The following is a 25,710-nucleotide window of genomic DNA, read 5'->3' as shown; positions in this document are numbered from 1 at the left end:
GAGTGTCTCCTGTTGGGCTCTCCACCTTGATCATGACCAGAGTTGTATTTTCTGTCCCCATCCATACTATGAGGCATTGAAAATCAATACTCTCAAGTTTGCTAGGTTTAACAGGGCAAAAGCAGCTTCAGCACTCAGCTTATCTGACTTTTCAGCATTCACTTACTGGTTTTGGCCTCACAGTTCTTATCATCATCTTGTCAGATCCACAATACTTTTATGAAAATGTTTTATTTAATTCAGCATTTTTAATTTCTTCAGAAAGGCAATCTGTAAATCTAACCTACCTCTTTACCAGAAACCTGAATTTTTTATAACCAATCCACAGTGACACCACCATCTTTTAAAAATTCTTATCAACTCCAGCTCCTACCTTTCAAGAACTGCCTTATCTGGGCCCCAAATATCTCATCATCCTCCTTTGACTTTGTTCTACCTCACTCAGTTCAACCCTCTATGATCCTTCTCACCTAGACCTTGACATGCACAGATCCTTTTGTCCAGAATACTATTATTCCCTTCTTCATCAAAGGAGTGCCGACTCATCTTCTGGAGCTCAGCACAAACATCACTTACTCCAGGAACCTATCCCCGGTACCTCAGACTTACTCAAACAAGTGCTGAGTTTTCCACAGTCCTCTGCCAAGTACTTACCATCCTTAATTGTGTGGTCAGTGGTTTACTATCTGTCTTCTTTCCTAGAATTTAAGTTCCATAAGGGAGATGACAATATCTGCCTGTTTCCAACTATAGTGCCTACAACCTAGCAATGGCTTGCAAATAGTAAAGGCTCCAGAAGAAGTTAATAAATGAATAATGCAAAGTGAAGTCAAAGTTTTTACTAATTTCAATAGAATATATTGACCTCAATACTAGATCTAGTATACGTAAAATATATAATTTGCTTTTCAAAAATATACATAGTTATACTATACCTAATTATAATTCAAATGCATACTAGAAGACAACATGATAGAGTTTAAATTAGGTCTTATCTATTAATGATCATGAAGCAACTCCCTACAATAAAGTATGTGCAAAATTGACAAATACAGGATGAGACTCATTGGTAAATTCATGTAGTTATAGTCGGACTCTACATGTATTCAGAAGAAACATCAAAATTAATAAAAACAAAGCATTGTATGAATTAACAGAAAACACAGTTTCCCAATACTCTAACAGAAATACTTGTGTATTGCAAAGACTGTGGCAAGAAAGGGAAAGGAAAGCATTCACACAAGAAACATTTCAGTGGTCAACTTGATAAGACTTGGCTATGAAGAGTGAGGGAAAAGGATAAAGGACTTGAAGGTTCTATATAGTGCGAATAAGAAGTAACTAAATAAATGTAGGATTTGGGGATATTATGAGGGTAAAGGGTAAAGCTGGTTTTGGTCATTTTAAGGAATGGCCAAAGAAGAAATAAATTTATAAAGAAATCAAAGAAGCAAGAAATTTAAGTAGAAATGTTCACTAGTGTGGCAGGCAGAATTCTAACATGGTCCCAATGACCTTTGCCCCCAGTGTTATTACCATCCTATGTTATCGCATGGCAAAAGAGATTTTGCATATACAATTAAAGTTACTCATCAGTTGACCTTAAGATAGCAAAATTATCTGGGTGGCCCTAAGCTACTCACTCAAATTTTCCTGTCTTGTAGCAGAAGAGAAGTCAGAGAGACATGAGGCATGACAGGGATGCAACATGAGGGAGGATCTACTGCTGAGAGGGAGGGGTCCACAAAAAAAGACCAAAAGTAGCCTCTAGGAGCAGACAACAATCCTCAGCCAATAGCCAGTAAGAAGATAAGGACTTCAGTTCTGTAACTAGAAGGAACTGAACTCTGCTAATATCAAGGTTCAACTTGACAGTGGATTCTTTTCAGAGCCTTCAGATAAGAACCCAAGCTGGTCAGAGAACCCTGTCAAGCACACCCAGTCTTCTGCCCTAAAGAACCATGCATGAGGTAAGAAATGGGTGTTATTTTCAGTGGTGCTTTGTTATACAACAAAAAACTAATATGACTGGGAAACACTGATGTACAGGTTTAAAAATCACCCCCACAGAAACCACAGGAACAGATGAGCTCTCCCATGGAAAGTATATCTGAAAAAGCCTCGAAGGATGCCTACAGTCAGAGTGTTTTTTAAAAATGACACTAATAGTACATGATTTAAAGTATACTCTGGCATCAAACACGAAAGAAATACTGTATTGAAAATGTGGAAATAACCAGACAACAGGCATTTATGTCCACCTACCCATTCATTTACAAATTTCCACAAGGCACTCTCACTCGTGTGTACTCTGCTTTTTGAGTTTACTATTTCACTAATCTAAATAATTCTGTATCTATCTACCCTAATACAAAGACTTACTTTATAATAGAGGGAAAAAATATAAATAATTGAATTACCTCTAAAAGTTTATTTGCAATATCTGAAAGATTGGACTTTAATCTTGTAGTCCTAAAACTAAATTTCCTTTAGTCCCTATTACAACTAATTTGAACCTCCTTAACTTTCTAAATATAAACAGATGATTTTTGTCATAATTCCTATCAACAATGTTTTGCCTGAAATCTTCATGAAGTTTGTTTCTTTTCTCCTAAGCCTTGTCTTACATTGTTATTTAATCAAATAAAAAACAAAACAAATTCATTAATTACATAAAAGCTGGCGCTAAGTAACATCCATTAATCAAACAAAAGACAACCTCATCTGTGCATAATTAATAACTCTTTTCTCACTACATCAAAGGCTATCGCCTTTCCACAAAATTTTAATCACTTTCCAATGTATTACCATCAACTTAATTACTTTTGAACACAAACACAAAAAGTTAGAAAACTAAGGCAGTTTTAAAGCTTCCCCAGTTATTACCTATTAAGATTTGGTAACTCCCCAAAAATTCCAAGAAAATGAGCCACTCGTGCAACTAATATAGAATTCATCTTTGGAAAATCTTATGAGACTGATGTAATTATTTAGCTTCTGAATGATTAAAAGAGAAACTTAAAGCAATACTACACAGTTATTTAACCAAATATCAAAGTTATCAAAGGCTTACCAGCACATCAGTCAACTACATACAGATGGGGTTTAGGGTCCTGCGTATGATTAAACCAACTGATCATGCAGAGACCACAGTAATGAAACATTTCGGCACAAGTAAGTGTAAAAAAAAGCTCTACTCTTTTTAGTTTGGTTTTGTTTTCATAACTCATCAAAATGGATATTCATCTAAGTTTTAAGCATTTAGCCACTAGCAGAATAGTTTTATTTCTCTCTCCTTTCTCTCCCTTGCCACTATATTAGCAACTTAAGGAAGTTAATCCTAACTCTCAGAAAAGATTGTGTTCATAATCCCTTATACAAAAACTAAATAAATTTTATGCTAGGTGAGAAGCAAAAGGTTTCTGGGCCCAGCATTTCACCTGACATTGTATGTTTTATAGATCTGTAGGAAGGCACTTCTACCCTTTTTTAGTGGTTTTAGGGTAGGGAGCTTTTAAAAGAACTACAAATTATAAGGCCTCTCCCCAGACTAAGTAAATCAGAATTTTTGACAATGGCCTACCATAAAAGGGCAGAAGTGTACCCAAAACTTTTTTACTTCCCTTAATAATCAATTTATATTTTTAAGTTTTAATCACCTTTTGTGGTAAAACAGTTCCAAGTTTACTATAATTTATTTTTATTCTTTTTTTCTTAAAAAAATTTTAAGGCATCCTTTGGTAGAAAAGGTCCATTGGTAGAAAAAATCCTTTTACAACTCTCAGCACACCACTTTTACAGTTGCACTTTTTAGACACTGAAATCGTACTAGGTGTACATATATAGTATATATGCCATACATATACATATTTCTTTTAAAGGCAAAAAAACTCCACATGATTTAGAACTATTTCTAAATGTTTACAAACCTAATTTTGTACAAGGGTAAAAATGTTCTAGTTTGTTGCAAATTTTTCTCTTGGTGTGGTTCAGAAGTATACTAGAATCTGGGCCACATTTCAGATCTTCAGAAAATATAAACTAGAATACCTCCTGTCTTGAATTATATAGGGAACAGTCAGGAGTCCTTTTACACTTGCCTGCACCAGTTATGAAAGCCTTTTCTGTTCATTCACTCTCATAAGACTTTCCTGTATTTTAGCTACAGTTCACCTCTCAGAAAAGTCTGCTATCATCTAAAAGTATGCATTGTCTCCAGAATTATTTCTGTCATTAATGAGAAACCTAACATTCCCCAATTTCCACTGGTAATAACAGTACTTCTTTCTCCAGACAACTTATCATTTATTTCAAATAAATCAAATGACAACAAACTTTACATCCATTTTAGAAACAAGAGAATGTTGTTTTAATTTTTTAAAGGTTTCTTTTTCTCTTCTGTCTCCACTATTACAAAATGAGCCACACAAATGAGGACACAGGGTCTGGGCTGCATTATTCCTAAATGGGGAACCAACTATGAAGTATCACGGCAAAGGATGGCAGCTTTCAGATTAATGGTTACTAGGCCATAGTCAATTTCCAATTAGTTCCTATCAGTAGAGCTGACACTGATAAAAATGTAAATTTAAAAAATTACCTGTTTTGCTTGCTGAATTATCTGTTTGCTTGCTGAATGTGGATTGTGATTTGTACTAAAAGAGCAGGTATACTAAATAAAGGTCAAGCACAAAACAATTCATATGTACAAGTACCTACTAAGATATAAAAATGACTAGGTGCTCTAGATAATGCAAAGAGCTATACCTTTTGGGCTAAGAGTGAATCACCCTGTCCACTGCCTTTATTCCAGAGACATGGAAACAGGGCAGAGAAGACAGGACTCTCAAGTCACATAGCAAGGACAGAGCTACCTACCTGTCACACTACCACTTTAAACTTACAGAGTGTACTACCTATACATGAAAGTTAATACAATTCTGTCAGTCAAAGAGAGACAGATACAACGGGTCTCCAAAAGGTTCATGGAAAATGTTCATTATGAAAAAAAACTATGCATGGATTTCAATTTTTCACCAAAATAAACTCACACTAACTGATTATAACATGTCTGAACGGGATCTAGTTTGAGGCACTAGGAAGGATAAGACATCAGTTTGAAAAGAGCCCCTATCAGGGCAATATGAATTCTGCTAAAACTGAAGCAAGAACAAACATCAACTTTATGGTGAAGCTTGGGTAAAAGAATGGTGAAATCACTGATGCTTCAGGAAAAGTTTAAGGGGATAATGTCCCAAAGAAATCAGCAGTTTACATTTAAGAAGAGACAAAATGATGTTGGAGATGATGCCCATAGTGGCAGACCACATAAATTTTCAAGGAAAAAGTTAATCTTGTCCATGCCCAAGACCAACAATTAACAGTAGAAACAAAAGCCAACACCATAGACATCTCAATTGGTGTGGCTTACACGATTCTGACTGTAAAATTAAAGTTAAATTAAAGTTAAAGTTAAAATTAAAATTAAAGTTAAGCAAACTTTTCACTTGACTGGTGCCAAACCCAGATCAGCTGCAGACAAGAGCAAAGCTGTCAATGGACATTTTAAACAAGTGGGATCAAGATCCTGGTAAGAATTGAGGGAGGAGACCAAACATGGCTTTACGAGTACAATCCTGAAAATAAAGCACAACCAAGCAATGACTACCAAGAGGCAGAAGTGGTCCAGTCGAAGCAAAAGTGAACCAGTCAAGAGCAAAGGTCGTGGAAACAGTTTTTTGGGATGCTCAAGGCATTTTGCTTGTTGACTTTCTGGAGGGCCAAAGAACAATAACATCTACTTATTATGAGAATGTTTTGAGAAAGTTAGCCAAAGCTTTAGCGGAAAAATGCCCAGGAAAGCTTCACCAGAGAGTCCTTCTCCACCATGGCAATGCTCCTGCTCATTCCTCTCATCAAACAAGGGCAATTTTACAGGAATTTCAACGGGACACTATTAGGCATCCATCTCTAAGGTCCTAATTTGGCTCTTTCTGGCTTCCATTTCCTAATCTTAAAAAATCTTTAAGGGGCACCCATTTTTCTTCAGTCAAAAAAGACTACATTGACATGGTTAAATTCCCAGGACGCTTGGTTCTTTTTTATCCCTAGTCTCCAGATCTCCAGATACCCTCCTCCTTCAGGAATGGATTAAATGACTGGTATCATCACTCACAAAAGTGTCCTGATCTTGATGGAGCTTACGTTGAGAAATAAACTTTACATTTTTTAGTTGTATGTTTTAATTTCATTTTCCATAAACTGTTTGAAGTCCCCTCACGTATGTTTGATATAGTTTGGCTCTGTGTCCCCAACCAAATTCCATCTTGAATTGTAATCCCCACGTCAGGGGAGGAACCTGGTGGAAGGTGATTAGATTATGGGGGCAGTTTCCCCCATGCTGTTCTCATGGTAGTGAGTTCTCATGGATCTGACGGTTTAGAAGTGTGGCGCTTCCCCGCTTTGTTCTCTTTCCTGGGGCCATGTAAATTGTGCTTTGCTTCCCCTTTACCTCCCCAGCCATGCAGAACTGTGACTCAATTAAACCTCTTTTCTTTATAAATTATCCAGTCTCATGTAGTTTTTTATAATACTGTGAAAATGGACAAATACAATGTTCAATACTACCAATAATTTGTACTAAAAGCTTGGGGTTTTTTGCTCTTCCTAAGATCTTTGAAGACAGAAGTTGTGCTGTTAATGATTAAGAGCACAGACTCTACAACCAGACTGCCTGGCTTCATATGCTGAGCTACCATTTACTAGTCCTGTGACCTTATACAAGCTATTTGGCCTTTGTATGCCTCAGGATACTCACCTATAAAATGGAGGTAACAGCACCTACTTTAGAGATTGTTACAGAAAATACAATTTGAGCACTCCAATCCACAATCCAAAATCTGAGAATTTTTGAGCACCAACAGGACAAAAGTAGAAAATTCCATCTCTGACACTTTTGCTTTCTGATGGCTCAATGTACACAAATTGTTTCACGCACAAAATTATGTAAAATACTGTATAAAATTACCTCCAGGCTATACATATAAGGGTATATTTGAAACATAAATGAATTTCATGTTTAGAATTGAGTCCCATCCCCAAGGTACCTCATTCAAATATTCAAATATTCCAAAATCTGAAGGAAACCAAAATCAAAACCACTTCTGGCCCCAAGCATTTCATACAAGGGATACACAACCTGTAAACAATTTAATACTCGTAAATAATTAGGACATTGCCTGTCACATAGTGATTGCACAAATATTAGCTAAACTCTCTCTCCATACATAGATTTCCTGGGCTTACCAGAGTAATCATCACTAAGTCCTCAAACTACTTATGCTCAGTAAGCTACAGCAGACACAGTAGGCACAGAAATAACAATACTGTCCTTACAGACTTCAAAACAAAATTCCTGAAACCATGAAACTAGATTCAAGTTTTATTTCTACTTCTAATTTCCAGAATATTGGGAAATTAGTTTTCTGGGTTTACCTTTCTCTGACATGGGTACAACAAAGCCTGTCATCAGTACAGTTGTAAAGATTAGACAACAAGCTAAATCCCTGGGTGCAGCTAGACCACAAAGTACTTCAAAGATTTGTATAAAGAATGTAAGACTTACTGTTCAGAGTCATAGTAGTCCATACGCTTCTTTTTCTTGTTGTAAGCCGCAACTCGAAAGGGAACTATTTCCAAAGTGATTAAACCAGGGGCCATCGTCAGCACTTTGGCACCATGACTTGGCTCATAAAGATCTTTCCCTGTTTCTGGATGAGGCATGCCAGCAGGGTCTCGTCCAACAATGTAAAAGTTGGCTCCTGCAACCATCCGTGCTCTGCAATGCCACTGGACCTAGAATAAAAGTTTCATTTTGGATAACTTTGCTTTTATGACTATGTACTTAGAAGTAGTAAGTGGATAATAAATGCATATGCTTTTTACATAATCATTATCAGTAGGAAATCTCAACAAATTTAGATGTATCATCATGGGAAGCCAGAAACAAAACTAACAAAAAACAACAACAAATCTCCCCCAAACCAAAAGATTAAAAGCATAAATATTTATGGATATATATGTATATATATTTATGTATTACTTATATGTAAATGTACATGTGTCTAGATGTTTGATTTTACACAACTACCAGATGCCATTTATACAGCTCAAAATCTAATCTCTGAGGTTAGAAGTCAGGATAATGGCTGATCCCTGGAGGGAGGCAACTGCAAGGAGCTTCTGGAATCATGGTAATGCTCTGTTTCTTGATCCAGTATCTAGGTACTGGTAATTAGGGTGTGCTCACTGTAAAAGTTCATTGAGATATATACACACTTATAATTTATGAACTTTTCTGTATATTATACTTTAACAGGTTAAGAAAAAAAACCCTGTTGGATAAAAAAGACATGTAAGTACTTACAAAAACTCGTACTGAGAAAATCATATAACTAATATATAACTAATCTTGTAACATATGCCCAATACTAGCTAAAAAAAAAAAAAAGATTAGTTGTGAGTAAACGGCCATGTTTGCATTCAAAACTAGCCTTGAAGCCTCTAGTTTCAGACCTAGTAAGATCTATTATTAAAAAAACCAAAATTAGTCTAACACCTGGAATAATGAAACCTTAGAACTTAAAGTGACAGTAAAAGACCATCTCTAGTTCAACAGTCTCCTTAAGATTTGAAGAAAGTGAAGGTTACGTGACTGATCAATAATGTTTAGGATAAACTCAGGCCTAGAAATTTGGTCTTAGCTCCCTTTCAGTGTAAGGCTCTATTATTTAGTAATTTATAAAACCATCACTGTTCCATATTAAAATAAGGTATAAATGATGACCACTACACATAAATAACCAAATCATCTTTTATGGTTTTGTTTTCATTTTATGTCTCCCGATAATTTCCTGCATACCAGGTACTTATCTATTTACCAACATAGTTTAGAAAGTGCAACAGTAAGAGGGCAATTCCATACCTCACACCTGAATTGTTCACCCTGAGGGGTTTTAACTTTTTCAGTTGTTTCTACTGATGTTTGCCTGCATGTTTTCAAACAGCATGCTTACACTTTGTTTTGACTGTTTAATTTTACATAGTATATAACATAGACCTTATTTCCACCTCACTTAGATTTTCTACCACATTTGAGTATTTAATGAGGTTCTTATTCTCCAACAGGTACAGTGATATCAATATTTTTGGTGAAATCAATATTCATTTGTAAAGTGAGGATTATAATAGTATTTATCTCATAGAAGTTTTAAGAAAATTAATAAACGAAACATGTGAGGGCTTAGAATAACAGCTGGCACACAGTAAGCATACAATAAATGTTCGCCACTATTATCTCTATTTTAATCCCCTTTTTGTACAACTGTTTTTCCTAGAGTTAAAGATTGCCTTGATTTTTTTCCACTTGCATAGTTTTCCCAGGTTTCTGTGTACCTTGCTCTAACCTTCTTCATGAGCACACAGTTTAACATAATTCCCATGTTCCTTGCAGTGTGGCCATATGACTGAGTACTGACCAAAGGAATGACTGCCAAAGTGATACGCACTTCTTCCAATTGTGGCCCATTAAAAAGCCCCCTGGCACTTTCCTAGTTCCTAGAACTAGGAAGGAACTATCATAGTTCTGAATGAACAATATGGCAAAGTATGATGCTGACAGATGTTTGTTCCATATATATATATATGCTACTACTTCTTCCACCCACCCTCAGATTCAGCTCTTCACAACAATTCTGATCATTCCCCTCAGTCCCTACACAGTAGATAGACATACGACCTCTCAGTTCAGACTCCTGTAATCAAGGGATCAATCAGAATTTTATCTTCAATTAATTGCTCTGCAACTCCACTTAAATGGAAAATCTTTTCTGCCTCATGCAAATTAGAAGATACTTATATGGAGTGAAATTAAAAGGGCAGTTTAAGTTCTCTGAACTTCAGTAAACCTAATTTGCCTATTAAATATCTATGTCTATCACATTCAAGTACCCAAAGGTCAATAATCTGGAAATGTTTGACTTAGCTTTAATATGTAAGGAAGCTCAGATAATTTAACCCAATTCCTTTTGTCCTTTTAAAATCAGAGAGGAAACTGAAGCTCAGAAAAATTAAGCACCTTACCAGGGGGTAGAGCATTATTGATGGCAGTGGCCAGTTCTAATTTCTAGTCTTGTACAATTACTAGAAAATTTAATTGCTTCTTTGATTTCCTCTAGAGGTTATATGAGTAAATTAAAACCATGAGTCAACATTCTCTTGCAGGTGACTTGAATGATTTTCATTTACATTTTACTGAATGGTTCTCCAATGAGAATACTTTTAAATTTTGAATAAACACGAATAAACAGAACACATGAAGCTCTTCCAAGAATACCTGTTGTGAGTCAACTTATAACCTACTGAAAAGTTATTATACTTTGTAGTCAAGAGAATGTAAGTCAGCCTTCATCAATGGTATATCTGGTTAAGAATACAGACCTTAAGAGTCAGACTATCCTAGATTTGAGTCCTAGCTTTGCCCCTTACTGACTGAGTGTCCTTAAGTAAGTTCCTTACATAAATGCAGTCTTTTAATTTATAAAAATGAGAATAATGCTTAACACCAAAGGTTAATAGAAGATTTGAAAGCACTCAAGATAGCACCTGGCCCTCAAGAAATACAGCCACACACACTGATGCTGTTACTATTACTCAGTGAAACATTTCCTGCGAAACTCAGCTGAATGAATTGCTTCCTAACCAGAGTTTCTAAAGAAAATTCACCCTCTGAAAAAGATGACATGCTACCTATAAAATGGGCGCTGAGAACCAGTGAGAGTTTCCTGCTTATCTCCCTGACAGACTTAGGTCAAGATGTATTATTTCCTGGGGTTTTTTTGTTGTTGTTGTTATTGTTGTTGTTAAACAGTTTTCATTCTTCTGAGATTCCCCATCCATAGGACTATGTATTTTTTTTAAAGGCATTAATGCTCTTATTCCAACAGCATCATCTCAGGTATGTCTTTAGTAACAGTTTTTACTCTAGATTATAAATCACATTTTGCTGCTGCTTCTAGTAATTTGCTATTGTATGCTTCCAGTAATTTGTTATTGTATGCTGGACTTGTGGACGATTTAAGGAGTCTGCATTGTATTGTTTTCCTTCAGAGTGTGAAGACTTGATTTTAGCAGGCAGGTTATTTACAGGCACTTCTTCTGTTTTTGAGGCTTGGCATTAGACCCTGTGGGGCAGGTCTAGTCTAGCCTTCTGTGTTAGTCATCAATCTTTTGCCTCTCAATTCCAAATCCACCCTCAGTACCTATTCTGCGATAATGGATTAAACTCCTTTAAGCATTTTCCCTTTACAGTGAGCATAGCATTAAGTTCTATCAGTTCAGGACTTTAGAAAGACACTGTAGAAGAAAGAGGGTTCTCTTCCTGGTCCTGATAAGCTACATTTTGCTTTCTTGTTCCTGCTGTATAATCTGTCAGTGGCGACTGTGTATGGGAATACCTGGCGGCACTCTGTTCCAGCAGCAAGCACAATGCACACAGTTCTTCACCCATCTCAAAGCCATGGTCTGAGCCCAGTGACCACTTCACTGTGACCCTCCTAATGCAGACACTAGTGCACTCCTGTTGCCCCTCCACTCCTGTAAACACTCAGCATGTCTGCTTCAGCAGCTCCAAAATCTCTGCTTCCTTAGCTTAACAGGACCACTGTCCTCTACTTGGGTTCCAACTGCACATGCTGAGCTCTGGAAATTGTCTCCAGGCAGAGAACCAGGGTAAAGATGGGGTCTATTTTGTGTGTTTTCCATCTCTCAGGGATCATTTTCCTGCACTGCCTATTTTCCAATTCTTTTAAACAGGCGTTTTACATACTTAATTTTATTACTATTTTCAGCAAGAAGGCAAGTCCAACGTATGAGGGCAAAGCCAAGTATCAGTTACTCCATCACAACCATGGCAGAATTCAAATATATTTTGAAAGAGGCGGCAGCGGCATTTTTGTAGATAGATCAGGCATGGAGTATAACAGAAAGAGAGGAGTCAATCATGATTCCAAGATTTTTCAGTGACGATTCCAAGATTTTTCAAAGTACAGTAATCAATTTAGATGGGGAGGGGCTGTAGATAAACCAGATATGAAAGGGGTAAAATGAGGCAGTTAACATTTTAAATAAGTTTGAACTATTTGATAATTCAAGTCTCAGGTGGCTGGATCTATGGGTTTGAAGTTTAGAAAAGAGATGTGAATTAGAGATAGATACTTAAGCAAAATAAGCAATAGAGAAAGTATTTAAAGCCAGGAGATGAGACAAGATCATCACAAGGGTAGTATACAGAGAACAGAATCATCATACTGAGATGTAGGACATGAAGAGATCTGATTATTTCCTTAAGAAAAAGGATAGCCAAAAACCATTCAATTTTAACACTTTAGCTACACATTATCAAATCACCTCCCCCAAAAGGTGATAACTGTCAAATAACTTGCAGATCATTTCAGTTTTATCACTCAGAGTGTGAGAGTGTAAACTGATACAATCTTTTTTAAAAATAATTTTATGTTACCATTTCAAGTTGGATATTTGCATTTCACAGGATCCAGAAATTCCATTCCTAGAAGAAACTTTGCTCACATGCACAAAAACAATATAAAACAAAAATAGAACACACCCAATAAAAAAGGAAATAACATAAATACTTAACAATGGGAAACAGATAAATTGTGGCATATTTTCAGAATGAAATACTATGTCACATATATGACATATATGTCATACACAAGCACATGAATCTTAGTAACATAAATGTTCCCATAAGTGCCATAAGCAATGAAAGCAAGTCCCAAAACACAAAGTTGGAAGCAAGTAAAATGAAACAATATATCATTTAAGCATATGTACATGAAATAAAACTGTGTGTGTAAGTGTGTAAAGATAAGGGAAAAAATACAAAATTCAGGACAGAGATTATCTGGGTGGTGGGGGGCAGTGGATGATGGGAATGGCAGTGTGAGAAGGGGATTGGTAGGAGTACCTGTTAGACATAAGTCATATTTATCAGGTTAGCAGCAATTCTATGTTGTTCATTATATAGTCTGTTTATTGGTTTTGAGACAGGGTCTCACTCTGTCACCCAGGCTGGAGTGCAGTGGTACAAAAATGGTTTATTGCAGGTTCAGCCTCCCAGGCTCGGCAATCCTCCCATCTCAGCCTCCCAAATAGCTAGGACCACAGGGATGAGCCACCATGCCCGGCTATTTTTTTATTTTTTGTAGAGACAAGGTCTTGCCATGTTCTCCAGGCTAGTCTCGAACTCCTGTGCTGAAATGACCCTCCCACCTCAGCCTCCCAAAGTGCTGGGATTACAGGTGTGAGCTACCATGCCTGGCCATTAAACAGTTTTTAAAATAACAAATACATACATCATCAAAATTAAAAAGAGTAATTAATTCAGAGGCTAATGACAAGGCATCACATACCACAGATTATGATTAATCCAATTCTGTGCATTTGCGGTCCATTCAAGATATTTTTAGAAAGTAATATTAATTTACATTCCTACCATGTTTTACTTTTTCCAAGTAAATGGGGGAACATTTTATTAAGCTTCAAATTTACCTACATAATTAACAAGATATGTTATCTACACATCATTTAAAATAAACGCAAACAAAGAAATACATTTCTTAAAACATAGTTCATATTTTACCTAATTTGGTGCATAGGGTTCCTAACTCACACTGCTTAAATGTATTGCAAAGTATATGAACCATAAGATTTTGTATACATTACACAAGTTGGAAAAAAAATTAAAAGATGGCTAAATTTAAGAAAAATATTCACAAGATCCAAAATTTCTACACTATTTTAGACATATGTATATATTTGAGACGGGGTCTCGCTCTGTCACCCAGGCTGGAGTGCAGTGATATAATCTCGGTTCACTGCAAGCTCTGCCTCCCGGGTTCACACCATTCTCCTGCCTCAGCCTCCAGAGTAGCTGGAACTAAGGAACCCGCCACCACGCCCAGCTAATTTCTTTGTATTTTTAGTAGAGATGGGGTTTCACCGTGTCAGCCAGGATGGTCTCGATCTCCTGACCTCGTGATTCACCCGCCTCGGCCTCCCAAAGTGCTGGGATTACAGACGTGAGTCACTGCGCCCAGCCTATTCTCTAAACTATTTTAAAGTTTTTCTAAAATGTTTTATTTTTCCTTCTTTTTTATATTCTATTGGTGTTGACTAAAACATGAATACACTTCCTTAGATAGACTTCATCAATTTCCAGTTCCTTGACCAGAGAAACCTACTGTCTGAAAAAGACATGTTCCCTAAAGATGACTGCTAAAAACAAAAAGTGAGAGAAAAAATTTGAGGGAAAAAAAAATCTAATCTTTCATACCGTATTTTATTCCCAAGCATTAATATGGTATACACTTGCTGATGTTTTTTCACTAGGGTACAGTTTAAAATAAACAAAAGAATTAAAGAGAAAAGTATCTCCACAAATATGATTCTTTTTGTTATCAACAAAGCCAAGAAGATACTCATCCAACACGTCAATTCAATGACCTCTGCATTTAAAAGCAGGCCAATAATTAAAGGAAACAGGTGGAGCAAATAAGGACTGTTTTCCTCTACATACTTCCAATCTCCTACAAACTGTTTTTTATGATAAAGTGAGGCAATTATAGGAAACAAAAAAGGAGAAACAATAGGAGGTGACCAGTGAGTTAACATTTTAAAAATAAAACCACTAACATAAATTTATATGCTGGTAATAACCCTACAGAAAGAATAATCTACATGCTGGGACCATGAAACTAAAAAATTACATAATAAACATTACTTTATAAAGACTTTAAAATATTCTTATCGCCCAAAATAGCACAACAGTTGCATTTTCTGGAAGCTGTGGTATTTCATGGACTTGGTGACATAGGTACACAGAGACCCCGGCTTAGTAAGTGTGCTTCTCTGTTTATCTTGTCAGTCACAAACTTTCAAGCTTCCAGCATTTCAAAGTCAGTGACAAAGCAGGTGTGTGAGTGCACAGTGACTACCTTTTTAAACAGTATTATACTACTTTGCTCTGCTTCTGTGAAAGAAAACTGGGTATAAGACATCTGAAAGGCAAGATTTTGATAATATGTCAAAAATCCCAAGCAATTTCAATTCCAGAAATATTGTGAGGCAAATACGCAAAAAGGTTCACTTTAGGATTCATTACAGGTTGTCAAAAGACAGAAACTAATCCAAAGATCCTTCAATTGGGTGTTGTTATTGAATTAAATTCCTAAACAGCAGGGAACTGTGCCATTTCAAAAAAGATCAATATCTAAATTAACATAAGAAGATATTTATAATATAGGAAGTTTAAGAAGCAGTTTTACAATACAAAATACATAATAGAAACGTTGTGGAGAAACGAAACAAACATTCTAGGCCTTGATCTCTATCACAATCATCATGCCCTAGAGAATCTGATTTTGGAAAATCACTCGCTGAATTCGCTTACTAGTAAAACGACAGCAGAAGCGTGCAACTCAAGCAAAAGGAGGAATGAGAGTGATGAGAAGTACGAATTCGAAGAGACCAAATGGGTAACACTCTGGAGTGTAAGGCAGGGCTTACACTCTGGAAACAGAATAATGACATCCCCAGTGTGGACCAGATTCACAATGTGGTACAAAATTTCCACACTGCCTTATTCAAGAAAATGAAAAAGCAGGGGAGGCCAGGAGGACCAAATTCAAGTAAATAATACTTAGGTTCAACAATTATCTCATTTCACCTTTAGATAGGGTTTGAGAATTGTCTTATCAAAATGGAAGGCAGAATATGGGTTACTAAAAATAAATAACTATAATTAAAATAAACAGATATTTGTTTCAAAATTTCTTTCCCAAGGACATTTGTGGAGCTAAGGTTTACTCAAATTTTTACTTAATTTCCATAGTGTGAGTCATACCAGTAAGAATTAGTTAAGTTTACTATCCAATAGTGAGAATAGGAAAGTAGTTTCTGATCCAAATTATAGTCAATGCTTTAAAAGATTTATCTATGAAAATTTTAATTCTATAATGGCTTCTCCTTGCCATCCATCATAGGTTAAGATACCACATGACTAATAAGTCAATGATTGCTGATAGATAAGAACCTCAGTTACATATCTCCACACACAACATTTATAATATAAAATCCTTCAGAGTTAGAATGGTTCTAGATTCATCCCAATATGGCACGTTATTGAGAAGAGTTTCTTAACCTTTTAATTCATGCCCCTTTTTATAAACCTGATGTTTATATACATTCCAAATCCATTTGAAAATAGTGTCCATCACTTATCTCCCCACTTCCAAACCTGGCAAAGACTTTGGTAAATTTTATTTTCAGTAGTTTCTAAAACAAAAACAAATTAAAAACCTACTTTTCAAATTTAAAGTTACATTATAAAATTATAAAATGGACTATACCGCTTACATATAATGCCACTACCACTAAACCATTCTCTCCCCACACCTAACGGTTGAGAAAGTTCACTGTTCCAGAAATCTGGCAGATTAGATATATGACATTTTCAATTTTTCTGAATTAAAAATACTGAGAATAATGAATTGAACAATTAAATTTTAAGTCCCACTTAAGTAGTTTATTTCCTTGTATCTTCACACCAAAATCTGCATTTATTTAAGTGTAATAAATTTTATTAAAGTCAACATTCTCTAAGGCCAACTTTATATACTCAAAGGGTTTATAAAAGAACATCAGGCACAGAAACTTTTTTTTAGTAAATGTTTGAATATTATTTTCTAGACTGTCAAAAATGTATTTGTGTTAATGCTATAAAAATTCCTTAGGAAGTCAAATGCATTACCTAATTTTGCTGTGTAAAAAATCTATACCTTAATTAATCTGATGAGTTCGATATTAAAATATCTCTAATCTTGGTTGTATATTATCTAGCATTAATACATTTTCTTGAAATTCCCGAATCATAGTGGCCTGCCTCTTGATTTTCCAGAGATTGGAATTATTTTAAACTCTTCAAGCTGACTGGGAGAATCTAGACAGGCAAGTGAAAGGCAACGCTCATCCTCCCAGCATACAGATTCCTGATACTGTGGCTTTTGATCTTCTTTGTATTAATACAACTGATATTCTAAGTGCCTCTATTAAGTTCTATTACTCTGTACTGATACTGAACAGTTGCCTCATGAGAGTCACATTTCTAGTTTGCAATGCAAAAATTATGAAAGTTACTTAGACGTTTCATTCTTCATCTTGTAGGAGAGAATTAAACATACCTTACAAAAACTCTCAAACAATTTTAAGGGCTGAAAGGGAGTCTAGATTATGGAGTCTGAATTATTTATTTCATATATGAGGTCCAATACAACATATACAGAATTTCCCCCAAATTTCCTTTATCTTTAGGAATAATGTCTCAATCTCCAAAAAGATATACCTCAAATGTAAGAGCTGCATTTTTTTCAGAACAATCAGCAACCAAACTACTTTTATTCTTGGAAGTGACCTTGCCCTGGCTGAGCCCAGACCCCCAGTCAGGTGAGGACAGTATCAGTCCTCCCAGAGTGGGGACTCAGAGTAGAAACAGCAAGCCTGGAAACGCTCAGCCTCCACCTCTTCTTCCTGCCCCTCAAACCCAGGGGCCCTCAAGAGGCTCTCTGCCCTCCCACTGATTATTATTCTAAGAAAATAGAGGAAGGCAACCATGGTGATAAGGCACTGGAAAATATTTCATGAGGTCCTTCATTAGGGTGAGAAGAGGAAATTAAACTAGGTAACAATTAACAAGCTCTTCCTAATATGCCAGTCACTGTACAAAATGTTTTATAAATATTATTTAATGTTTAAAGCAAATCAATAAGATAGTTATTATTCCTGTTTTACAAATAAGAAAACAGGGACTTGGAGAATTCAAATAACATATCCTAGCTGCAAAATGAACTAGTGAAGGATCAAGTCTTTGGACCTGGGTCTGTGAGATCCCCAAACCCACACATTCATATTCATACTGAGCTACTGACACTGTGTCAAGGACACTTAGGGAGGAAGCTGTATAGATTACCTAGCTGGGAAATCAGCTGAAAACCTGAAAAATCAGACTAACAGACAAATCTGAATTTGATACTGCTTTAGTAAGAAACAAGCAAGAACGAATTCTGAACTGAAACTCTATTAAGAGAAAAAAAAATGACATTTTTTTCCCTATGAAAAGCAACCTATAACACCTGCAAAATCTGATGTTTCCTAATGAAATAAGTTCAGTTCTCAAGACATAGATAAGCCAAAAGTATATAAAAAAGACTACAGGGATCCCCAAAATTACTTTCAAAGTAAATCAACACACTCTAAATGCATTTGTGATACAGGCCCACAATTGCTTATCGAAACTTCTGAAATCTAAAAACCTAGTTTTGTAACTCACTTGGTAGCAAAACCTGATCAAAACTGAGGAAGTTTCAATCAGCCTTTTTGCCGACCCTATTTGTGAGAAAAATCATTCACTTTGCTACAGGAATATTAATGTGCTTTAACATGGGGGTACCATCCCAGACCCATCAGGAGAAATAAGTAATACATAATCCTAAAGATTTTGGAAAAGAGATTGTGAACGGTATCATACTACTCAAGAAACTTTGGAACAAGATAAATGAGAAGACAAAATTAACAAAGACCCCCAAAGAGAGTCAAAGGTACAAGTAAAACTTGGGTGTCTATGGCTTGTATAATTAGACTCAGATCTCAAGAAGTAACATCAGTTGCTAGAGATCTTGGAAGTGTGTAGAGGGAAGAACAAGTTTCTATCCTAACAGACACCCTACTCATTGCTCCAAATACTGTTGTAAAGTATGGACTAATTAAACAAGCACACTGGCATCCATGTCATAGTATGTTCTACTGTCCCTGGTGAAGGGTATCCACTCGCTTACACAGAATCAGTTTCTTTTAAAGAGTTATTTAACAGTGCATGGGTAATTTTCACGGCAAAGGATAATCTCTACCTCCAACTGCATTTTCCCCCAAATTCAACTGGTAATCCTCATTAAAACTTCATAAACCAAGGGTATATCTGTTAGTAACATATATCCACATTCTCAAAAACATCTTACTTTTGACACTTTCATGTCACAGGTCTTAGAAAGTATTATTTATCCTTCACAAAAATGGACTTAGTATTTAGTGAGATGAGACAAACAGAACTTCCTACATAGTCAATTAATACCTCAGAAAGACAAAATGTGTATCTATAACACCATTTTAGCATTAGAAAGTTAACACTCCCTCCACATCCTCGCCTCCTCCATTCCTGAAATGGAATTTAGGATTCAAGCCATAAAATCTTTACAGACTGGAAAATCAGGAACATCCTGTTGATAACCAAATAGGCTTAACAGCTGCTCATGGTTCTGAAAAGCATTTGTGCTAAGGAAACAAATCTGGTACCAATGCCTTCTAAATGACCTACAGAAAATGATTAAAGGAAGAGTCATTGTTTTTATTTTATTATTATTAGCTGGCAAATAAGCATTACTGACAGACTTTTTCCTGATGTCACTGGAAAAGCTACAAAAATGAGGGTGTTTTTTTTTATTACAAAAAAATTCTTCACTTATGGCTGCAAATAAGCCAAATAAGTCAAACACACAAGTTAGGTCCTTGAGAAAAAGAGATACTTTTCCTAAGTAGCGCAATCCAACAGCCTAAGTACTGCCAGTCCAAAAACATTAAAACACTTCATGGTCTGAAATATTAAGATGTTTACTAGAATTTCTAAAGCTTATTCTTCACAAACTCAGAAGTTAAAAAACCACCTTTTGCTCAGGCATCAGAGCTGGGCCTTCCTGAAAAGAACCACATCTCTTACGCTCACAATTCACACTCCAGACAGAGATGTAGAGGCAGACACAGCTTTAACATGCCTCTTAGTCTCCCTAGAAAACCTGGGAGCTCTGTAGGCACCCAGAACAACGAACTTCTTGGCCTTCCCTCCAAATGCCAAAGCCCAAAGTTACTTTGAGGCTTCCTGACAGCAAGGAGCCCTAGAAGGAAAAAAAAAATAGGCCCAAGTTTCAGTTCCAGTTCTGCGTCTCTCCTAGACAGACACTAACTAGTCAGGCTCCTCTGAGCCCTCTAAGCCTTGACCTTTGGTGTCCATCCTTATCAGGCCTGCATTGCCCAACTGTAGCAAAAATCTTGCCAAGTTTGTTTATTGAGAATCCTCTATTCTCAGTATCTGCTCACCCTCATTATCTGATCAAATTCCTTATCTTCCACCCACTTCCCAGGTACCTGATGATCCTGGCCTGCCTTCAGCAAAAATCCCACTTATCCCAGAATCCCCTGCTTCCAATGTTTCCTCTCAGTAGTTTTTCATCCACTTACCTCCACCCTGTCCTTGGCTATCAATCCCCACCTGTCTATGCTGTATTCAGAGTTGAGCCCAGTTCTACACTGAGGTCTTTATTCTCCTGTTGCAATACTTCCTGAATAAAGTTCTGTTTTTATTACTTTAATCACTGTACAGCTCTGGTCTTCTTTGACAGACTACAGTTAAGTCACTTAGCCTCTCTGTGCTTCAGTAATCTCACTGGTAAAACAAGAATAAAACCTTCCTCACCAAGTTGTGGGGTAACCTAATGCATGCAAAGCAGCTATTCAGTGAGTGACACATGCATAGGCACTCATAAAATGGGTATTTTCAATTTCTTTATATTAGCTTTATACATTATTAAACACCAAAGGATATCCCAAATCAAGGCTAAGACACACGCTCTGACATGAAACCTGTTAGGCAGTAGGTCATCCCAGGCTCCCTGTCATAATCAAACTCTAGGACTTCATAGACTTATGAAGCAGCCTGGAGATACAGACAGTTCCTTGGATGTGGGGCCAGAATCCTAGAAATGCTGAGAATTTGCAGCAAAGCAGTTTTTTAAAGGAAGCCCAATTGCCACATATTGTCATGAGCCAGGCAATGTGTTACATGATTTACATTGATCCTATTTGCTCCTCTCAACAACAGAAATATAGGCAGATAATACCAATATCATGAGTCAGGTATTGTAAGAATACAAAGATTAAGAATACATATTATACAAAGAATATCACAACCCACAACTCTAGGCTCTGAAAAAAAAATAAGTTTGTTTGGAGATTCCACCTCTAACGAATGTTGCTAGGGCCATCCTAACTCACTATTTTGGAACTCTTATAGGATATTATAAGAATTTATTTCTAGTCTTTTCAAAAAAGATGTGGCTACACATTTTTAAAAATATCTTAATGTTATATAATAATATTAAAAATTATGTGAAATTATAGTACATAGCTCTGGAGCCAGATTACTTAGGTTTAGATTTTATCTCTACCATTTACTACTACTATGTGATCTCAAACATAGTTTAACCTCCCTAATTCAGGTTCCTCAGCTGTGAATTGTGAATAACAATAGTACCTACCCTCTTATAAGGATTAATCCTTATAACATAAGTTATAAAACCTAACATAAAACTTAAAACAAATAACTTATAAGTTATACATTAACTAGCAATCTTTATAAGGATTTAGTTAACATATGTAAAGCATTCAGAATATTGTCTGAAAAATATAGTAAGAAATCAATAAAATATGGACTATCATTATATTCTATTTCTCAATCCTTTATAACTACAACGCATTTACTAAGACTCCATTTCAGTGAAACTGGTTCAATGAGATTTTTTGAGGCTGGTTAAGAAGTAAGAAAAGTATTACAGAGTGCTTGGCTAAGTAATCAGGACTAAAGGACCAAAATGGCTAAAATGAAAAGGATACTCAAGTACTGATGAGGCAATACACTGCTGATGGGAGTGTAAACTGGTACAACCACATCAAAAAACTGACTGGCAGAATCTACTAACACTGAACAAATACATATCCCAGGACCTAGCAATTCTCCTCCCTGGTATAACTAACAGAAATGTCCACAAAAACACATGCACTAAAATCTTCACGCCAGCACTATTCTTAAGAGCAAAAATCTGTAAAGTGCCCAAATGCCCATCAACAATATTGGGTATAATCACACAACGAAACACCACACAGCCCCAAGAATGAACAATCTGCCACTAATTACATAACAATAGAGGTGAGTTTCACAAGCACAATGTAAAGTGAAAGAAGCCAGACACAAAAGAGCATATGTGGTATGATTTGAATTACAGAAATATTAAAAACCAGCTGGACTTAACGCTGTGATGCAATACTCAGGCCTTCTGCAGGAAGGGAGCAGGCTCTCCAGGTTCTCGGCTGCCAGCAGACACCCAGCAGCTGTCACCCCGCTCAGAAATTGCTTCTATTGAAAGGAGAAGCAGCACCCAAAGGTAAGCCCCCTCCCATGGGCAGCCAACCCCTGGAAACACTGAGGTATAATGCCTATTTCCCATGCAACTTTGGACATCTCTGAAGGGCCTTTCCAGAGCTCCCCATGGACTCAACTAAAGCCTCCACTGAGACTGACTTGTAGCTCGACCTCCCCCTCTACAGAATCCTGCTCCCTTCCTTTCTCTTCCCTTCCAGAGGTGTTGATCCCAAGAGTTCTCCCTAAGAGACTTCCTGAACTCTCACCTCACTCTCAGAGTCTGCTCCCAGGGTATCCAATCTTAAAGACAAGCTAATTGGGCCTATGATGTTAATGTGAGGGTACTGATGACTCCTATGGGGAGGACAAGTAGTGAACAGAAAGGGGCAAGAAGAAAAACTTCTGGGTGCTGATAAAATTTTTTTTTAATCTGGAAGCTGATTGTATGCCGCTGTTCCAATGGGAAAAATTCATTTACTTGCATCTATGAAAGATGTGCTTTTTCTTTTAATACGTCTGCAACTCAAATCATATATACTTTTTCATGTATACTTTCTCGTGTGTGTGTGTGTGTGTGTGTGTGTGTGTGTGTGTGTATACGTCAATGTGAAGTTAAAAGAAAATAAGACAAATTAGGAACTGATCAGAATGGGACAGAATCTTAAAGAACCCTTAGTCCTACCTATTCCACTTACTGTGCACTTAAACATAGTCTAGAGAGGTCTCAAGAAGTCTAATGTGAGATTACAAACCAGCTGGTGGCAACCCAGGCCCAGAACTGTGCCTGGACTGCTCGGCAACAGTCTTGTATTATTTCCACTAGACCATGCTCTTGCAGGTAGTGAGCAGAGTTGAATCTGAGGCCAGGGAAGGAGTTGCTGCAGCTAGCATACTGATACAGTTCAGGACACACTACTCCAAAATATGGCACCTTGGCATTTGAGAAAACAGCAGAAAAAACCAAGCCACTCTCACCTTCCCCTAAGGCAGTCATAAAAATATAGCAGATCTTCCCCTGAAGTAGGTCAAAAGACCCTCATTCCAGAGGTGCCCATCCTATACCTAGAGGAAAGGAATGTGCCTATCTCTGAAAACACAAGGACACAGAGAAGAATATAAACAAAAAGGCTTTGCCCAACTCCCCTCTTTAACAAAGACCTAGAACTTTGGTAACGGGACAAGATCAGTGTTGTTGTTGTGTCTGCAATGTGGCCAGCAATTACAAGAGGAGCTTGTGGCATAACTTCCCAAACACACCCAGCCCTGTTTGCAGGGAACATCCCCTCCTTCACAACTGGCACTAAGACCCACAAGAGCAAGTGAAACCCCTCCCCACCTTTCCTTTCTCAAGGCTGTCCCTAACATCCAGGGAACATCCCTAATGAGCAGGAGAGGATGTCATGTATGCTAAATGTTTGGAACAGGCCTACATAGCAGAGAAAAAGCAATTGGATGGTGATACTAGCTGTGTTGGTAAGAGTGGCTTTAACACTGCTGCAGTGAAAATCTTACAAGCAGTCTACCTCTGTTGGTCCGGCATACATCATGGGAGATGGGAAGATGGCCACCACTGTCGTCTCAGGATTCAGAACTCCTTCTTCCAACACTGCAGCATGCTGCTTCATACGCCACATCAAAGGAACGTCATCATCCTTTGTCCAGCCACCCAGAGGGTGGAGGAGGAGGACAGGGCGCCGGTAGCCCCTCTCTAGAAGTTGCTTATGGGTATCCTGCATTAACAGGGCATGTCCATTGTGCACTGGGTTGCGTAATTGAAATGCAAAGACAGCATCTGAAAAGAGAATTTCCAGAGTTAAGAATAGCACGCTTCTAACAGATTACCTTCCAAAGGATACGCAATTTTTCTTAAAACTTGATACTCAGGATTAAGCAAACATATGCAAACTCAGAAATCAGAAAACTGGTAAAAAAAAAAAAATGTACTGCTTTGACCATTTACTCTAGGATAACATGACCTATAATTCTACTATACAATATTAAGTAAATCATACTTATCTGAGGATATGTAATATAGCAATCATGGATTTATAAGAATTACTTTCTTGCATTCATGGGAAATGAGAGCAATCATCAGACTTTCTGATCCTAACATCGTGGATCCACTGCTTACCACAGATATAAATTTTTGGTCTGTGCCTCAGTTACCCATCAGATCAATCCCTCCAAAGGACCTAAGATAATGCTTTACTAAGGGAGACAGAAAGGTAGAGACATATATTTGTAGTTTCAAAAATTTACTTACTGTCCAAACATGCTCACTTACGATTACTCTGCTCGACTAGAACCATATTTTGTTTTATGATCGAAGGTCTGAATTCTAGATTATAGTTTAGCAACAACAATATCCCGTAAAACAATGAAAACTACTAGACAGATGAAACTGGTTAACTCCTTATCTCCTGCTTACAACCCTGGCTTCATTCCTACCTGGTGTTTGCTAGCAGGAGACCTTTCTAATCCGGTTAGAGGAGCTCTGTATTTCGCCGCCCTCATAATACCTGACAAAGCATCATGCCATGCTGATCCAAGGTCGACTCAGAGAGAGGAACAGCCTCTCTCCTCTAACAATCTGTAAGCCAAATAGTACATTTTCTCCAATTTACTCTCAATTCTGACCCTCTTCTATCACCATAACAAAAAGGTATCACAGGAAGACTGTGGCATCCTACTTAACTGGAATTTTTTGTTTTTGTTTTGCCACATCATGTAAAATCCAAGATTTACAGCATGATCACTACTCTTGGAAGTTCCTCACGTTACCTTTATACATGAACAGAACAGGGCTGGTTTTCACAAAGGAAATAGCTGATACGACATTAGGTACAAAAGACGGAAAAGTCTTGATATACAAGCATTTAAAATTACTTTGCTTTGGGATGGGAGGAGGGAAATAGACCTCACATTTTTCTATCCTTCTCAATGGATATAGACCTAACATTTTTCTATCCTTCTCAATGTACTTCAAAGTTTGTTTTACATATGGACCTAACATTTTTCTATCCTTCTCAATGGATATAGACCTAACATTTTTCTATCCTTTTCAATGTACTTCAAATTTTTTTATACATATGGACATAAAAGATCCCCAAATATCCCTTTTGACCACTAGAACTACAGAAATACACACACACACCTCTCCTTATTTTTTTTTTTTTTTTTAGACGGAGTCTCGCTCTGCCGCCCAGGCTGGAGTGCAGTGGCTGGATCTCTGCTCACTGCAAGCTCCGCCTCCCGGGTTCACGCCATTCTCCTGCCTCAGCCTTCCGAGTAGCTGGGACTACAGGCGCCCGCCACCGTGCCCGGCTAGTTTT

General features: G+C 37.0%; 1 protein-coding gene across 3 annotated transcripts in view; it reads right to left on the bottom strand.

Moving 5' to 3' along the window:
- PAPSS1 (3'-phosphoadenosine 5'-phosphosulfate synthase 1) overlaps positions 1 to 25,710 on the bottom strand; it is a 103,568-nt gene that overhangs the window by 9,650 nt on the left and 68,208 nt on the right. For all 3 annotated transcript variants that reach the window (XM_003899065.4, XM_009207320.3, XM_009207322.4), the window contains exons 10-11: positions 23,902 to 24,170; positions 7,625 to 7,854 (exon numbers count right to left, since the gene is read on the bottom strand). In XM_003899065.4, the coding sequence (XP_003899114.1) occupies positions 7,625 to 7,854; positions 23,902 to 24,170 (499 nt within the window). The remainder of the gene's footprint in view (positions 1 to 7,624; positions 7,855 to 23,901; positions 24,171 to 25,710) is intronic.

Source organism: Papio anubis, chromosome 3 (assembly GCF_008728515.1).
Source record: "Papio anubis isolate 15944 chromosome 3, Panubis1.0, whole genome shotgun sequence".
In the NCBI taxonomy this organism is placed as follows: Eukaryota; Metazoa; Chordata; class Mammalia; order Primates; family Cercopithecidae; genus Papio; species Papio anubis.
This window is presented reverse-complemented; position numbering and strand designations above follow the sequence as displayed.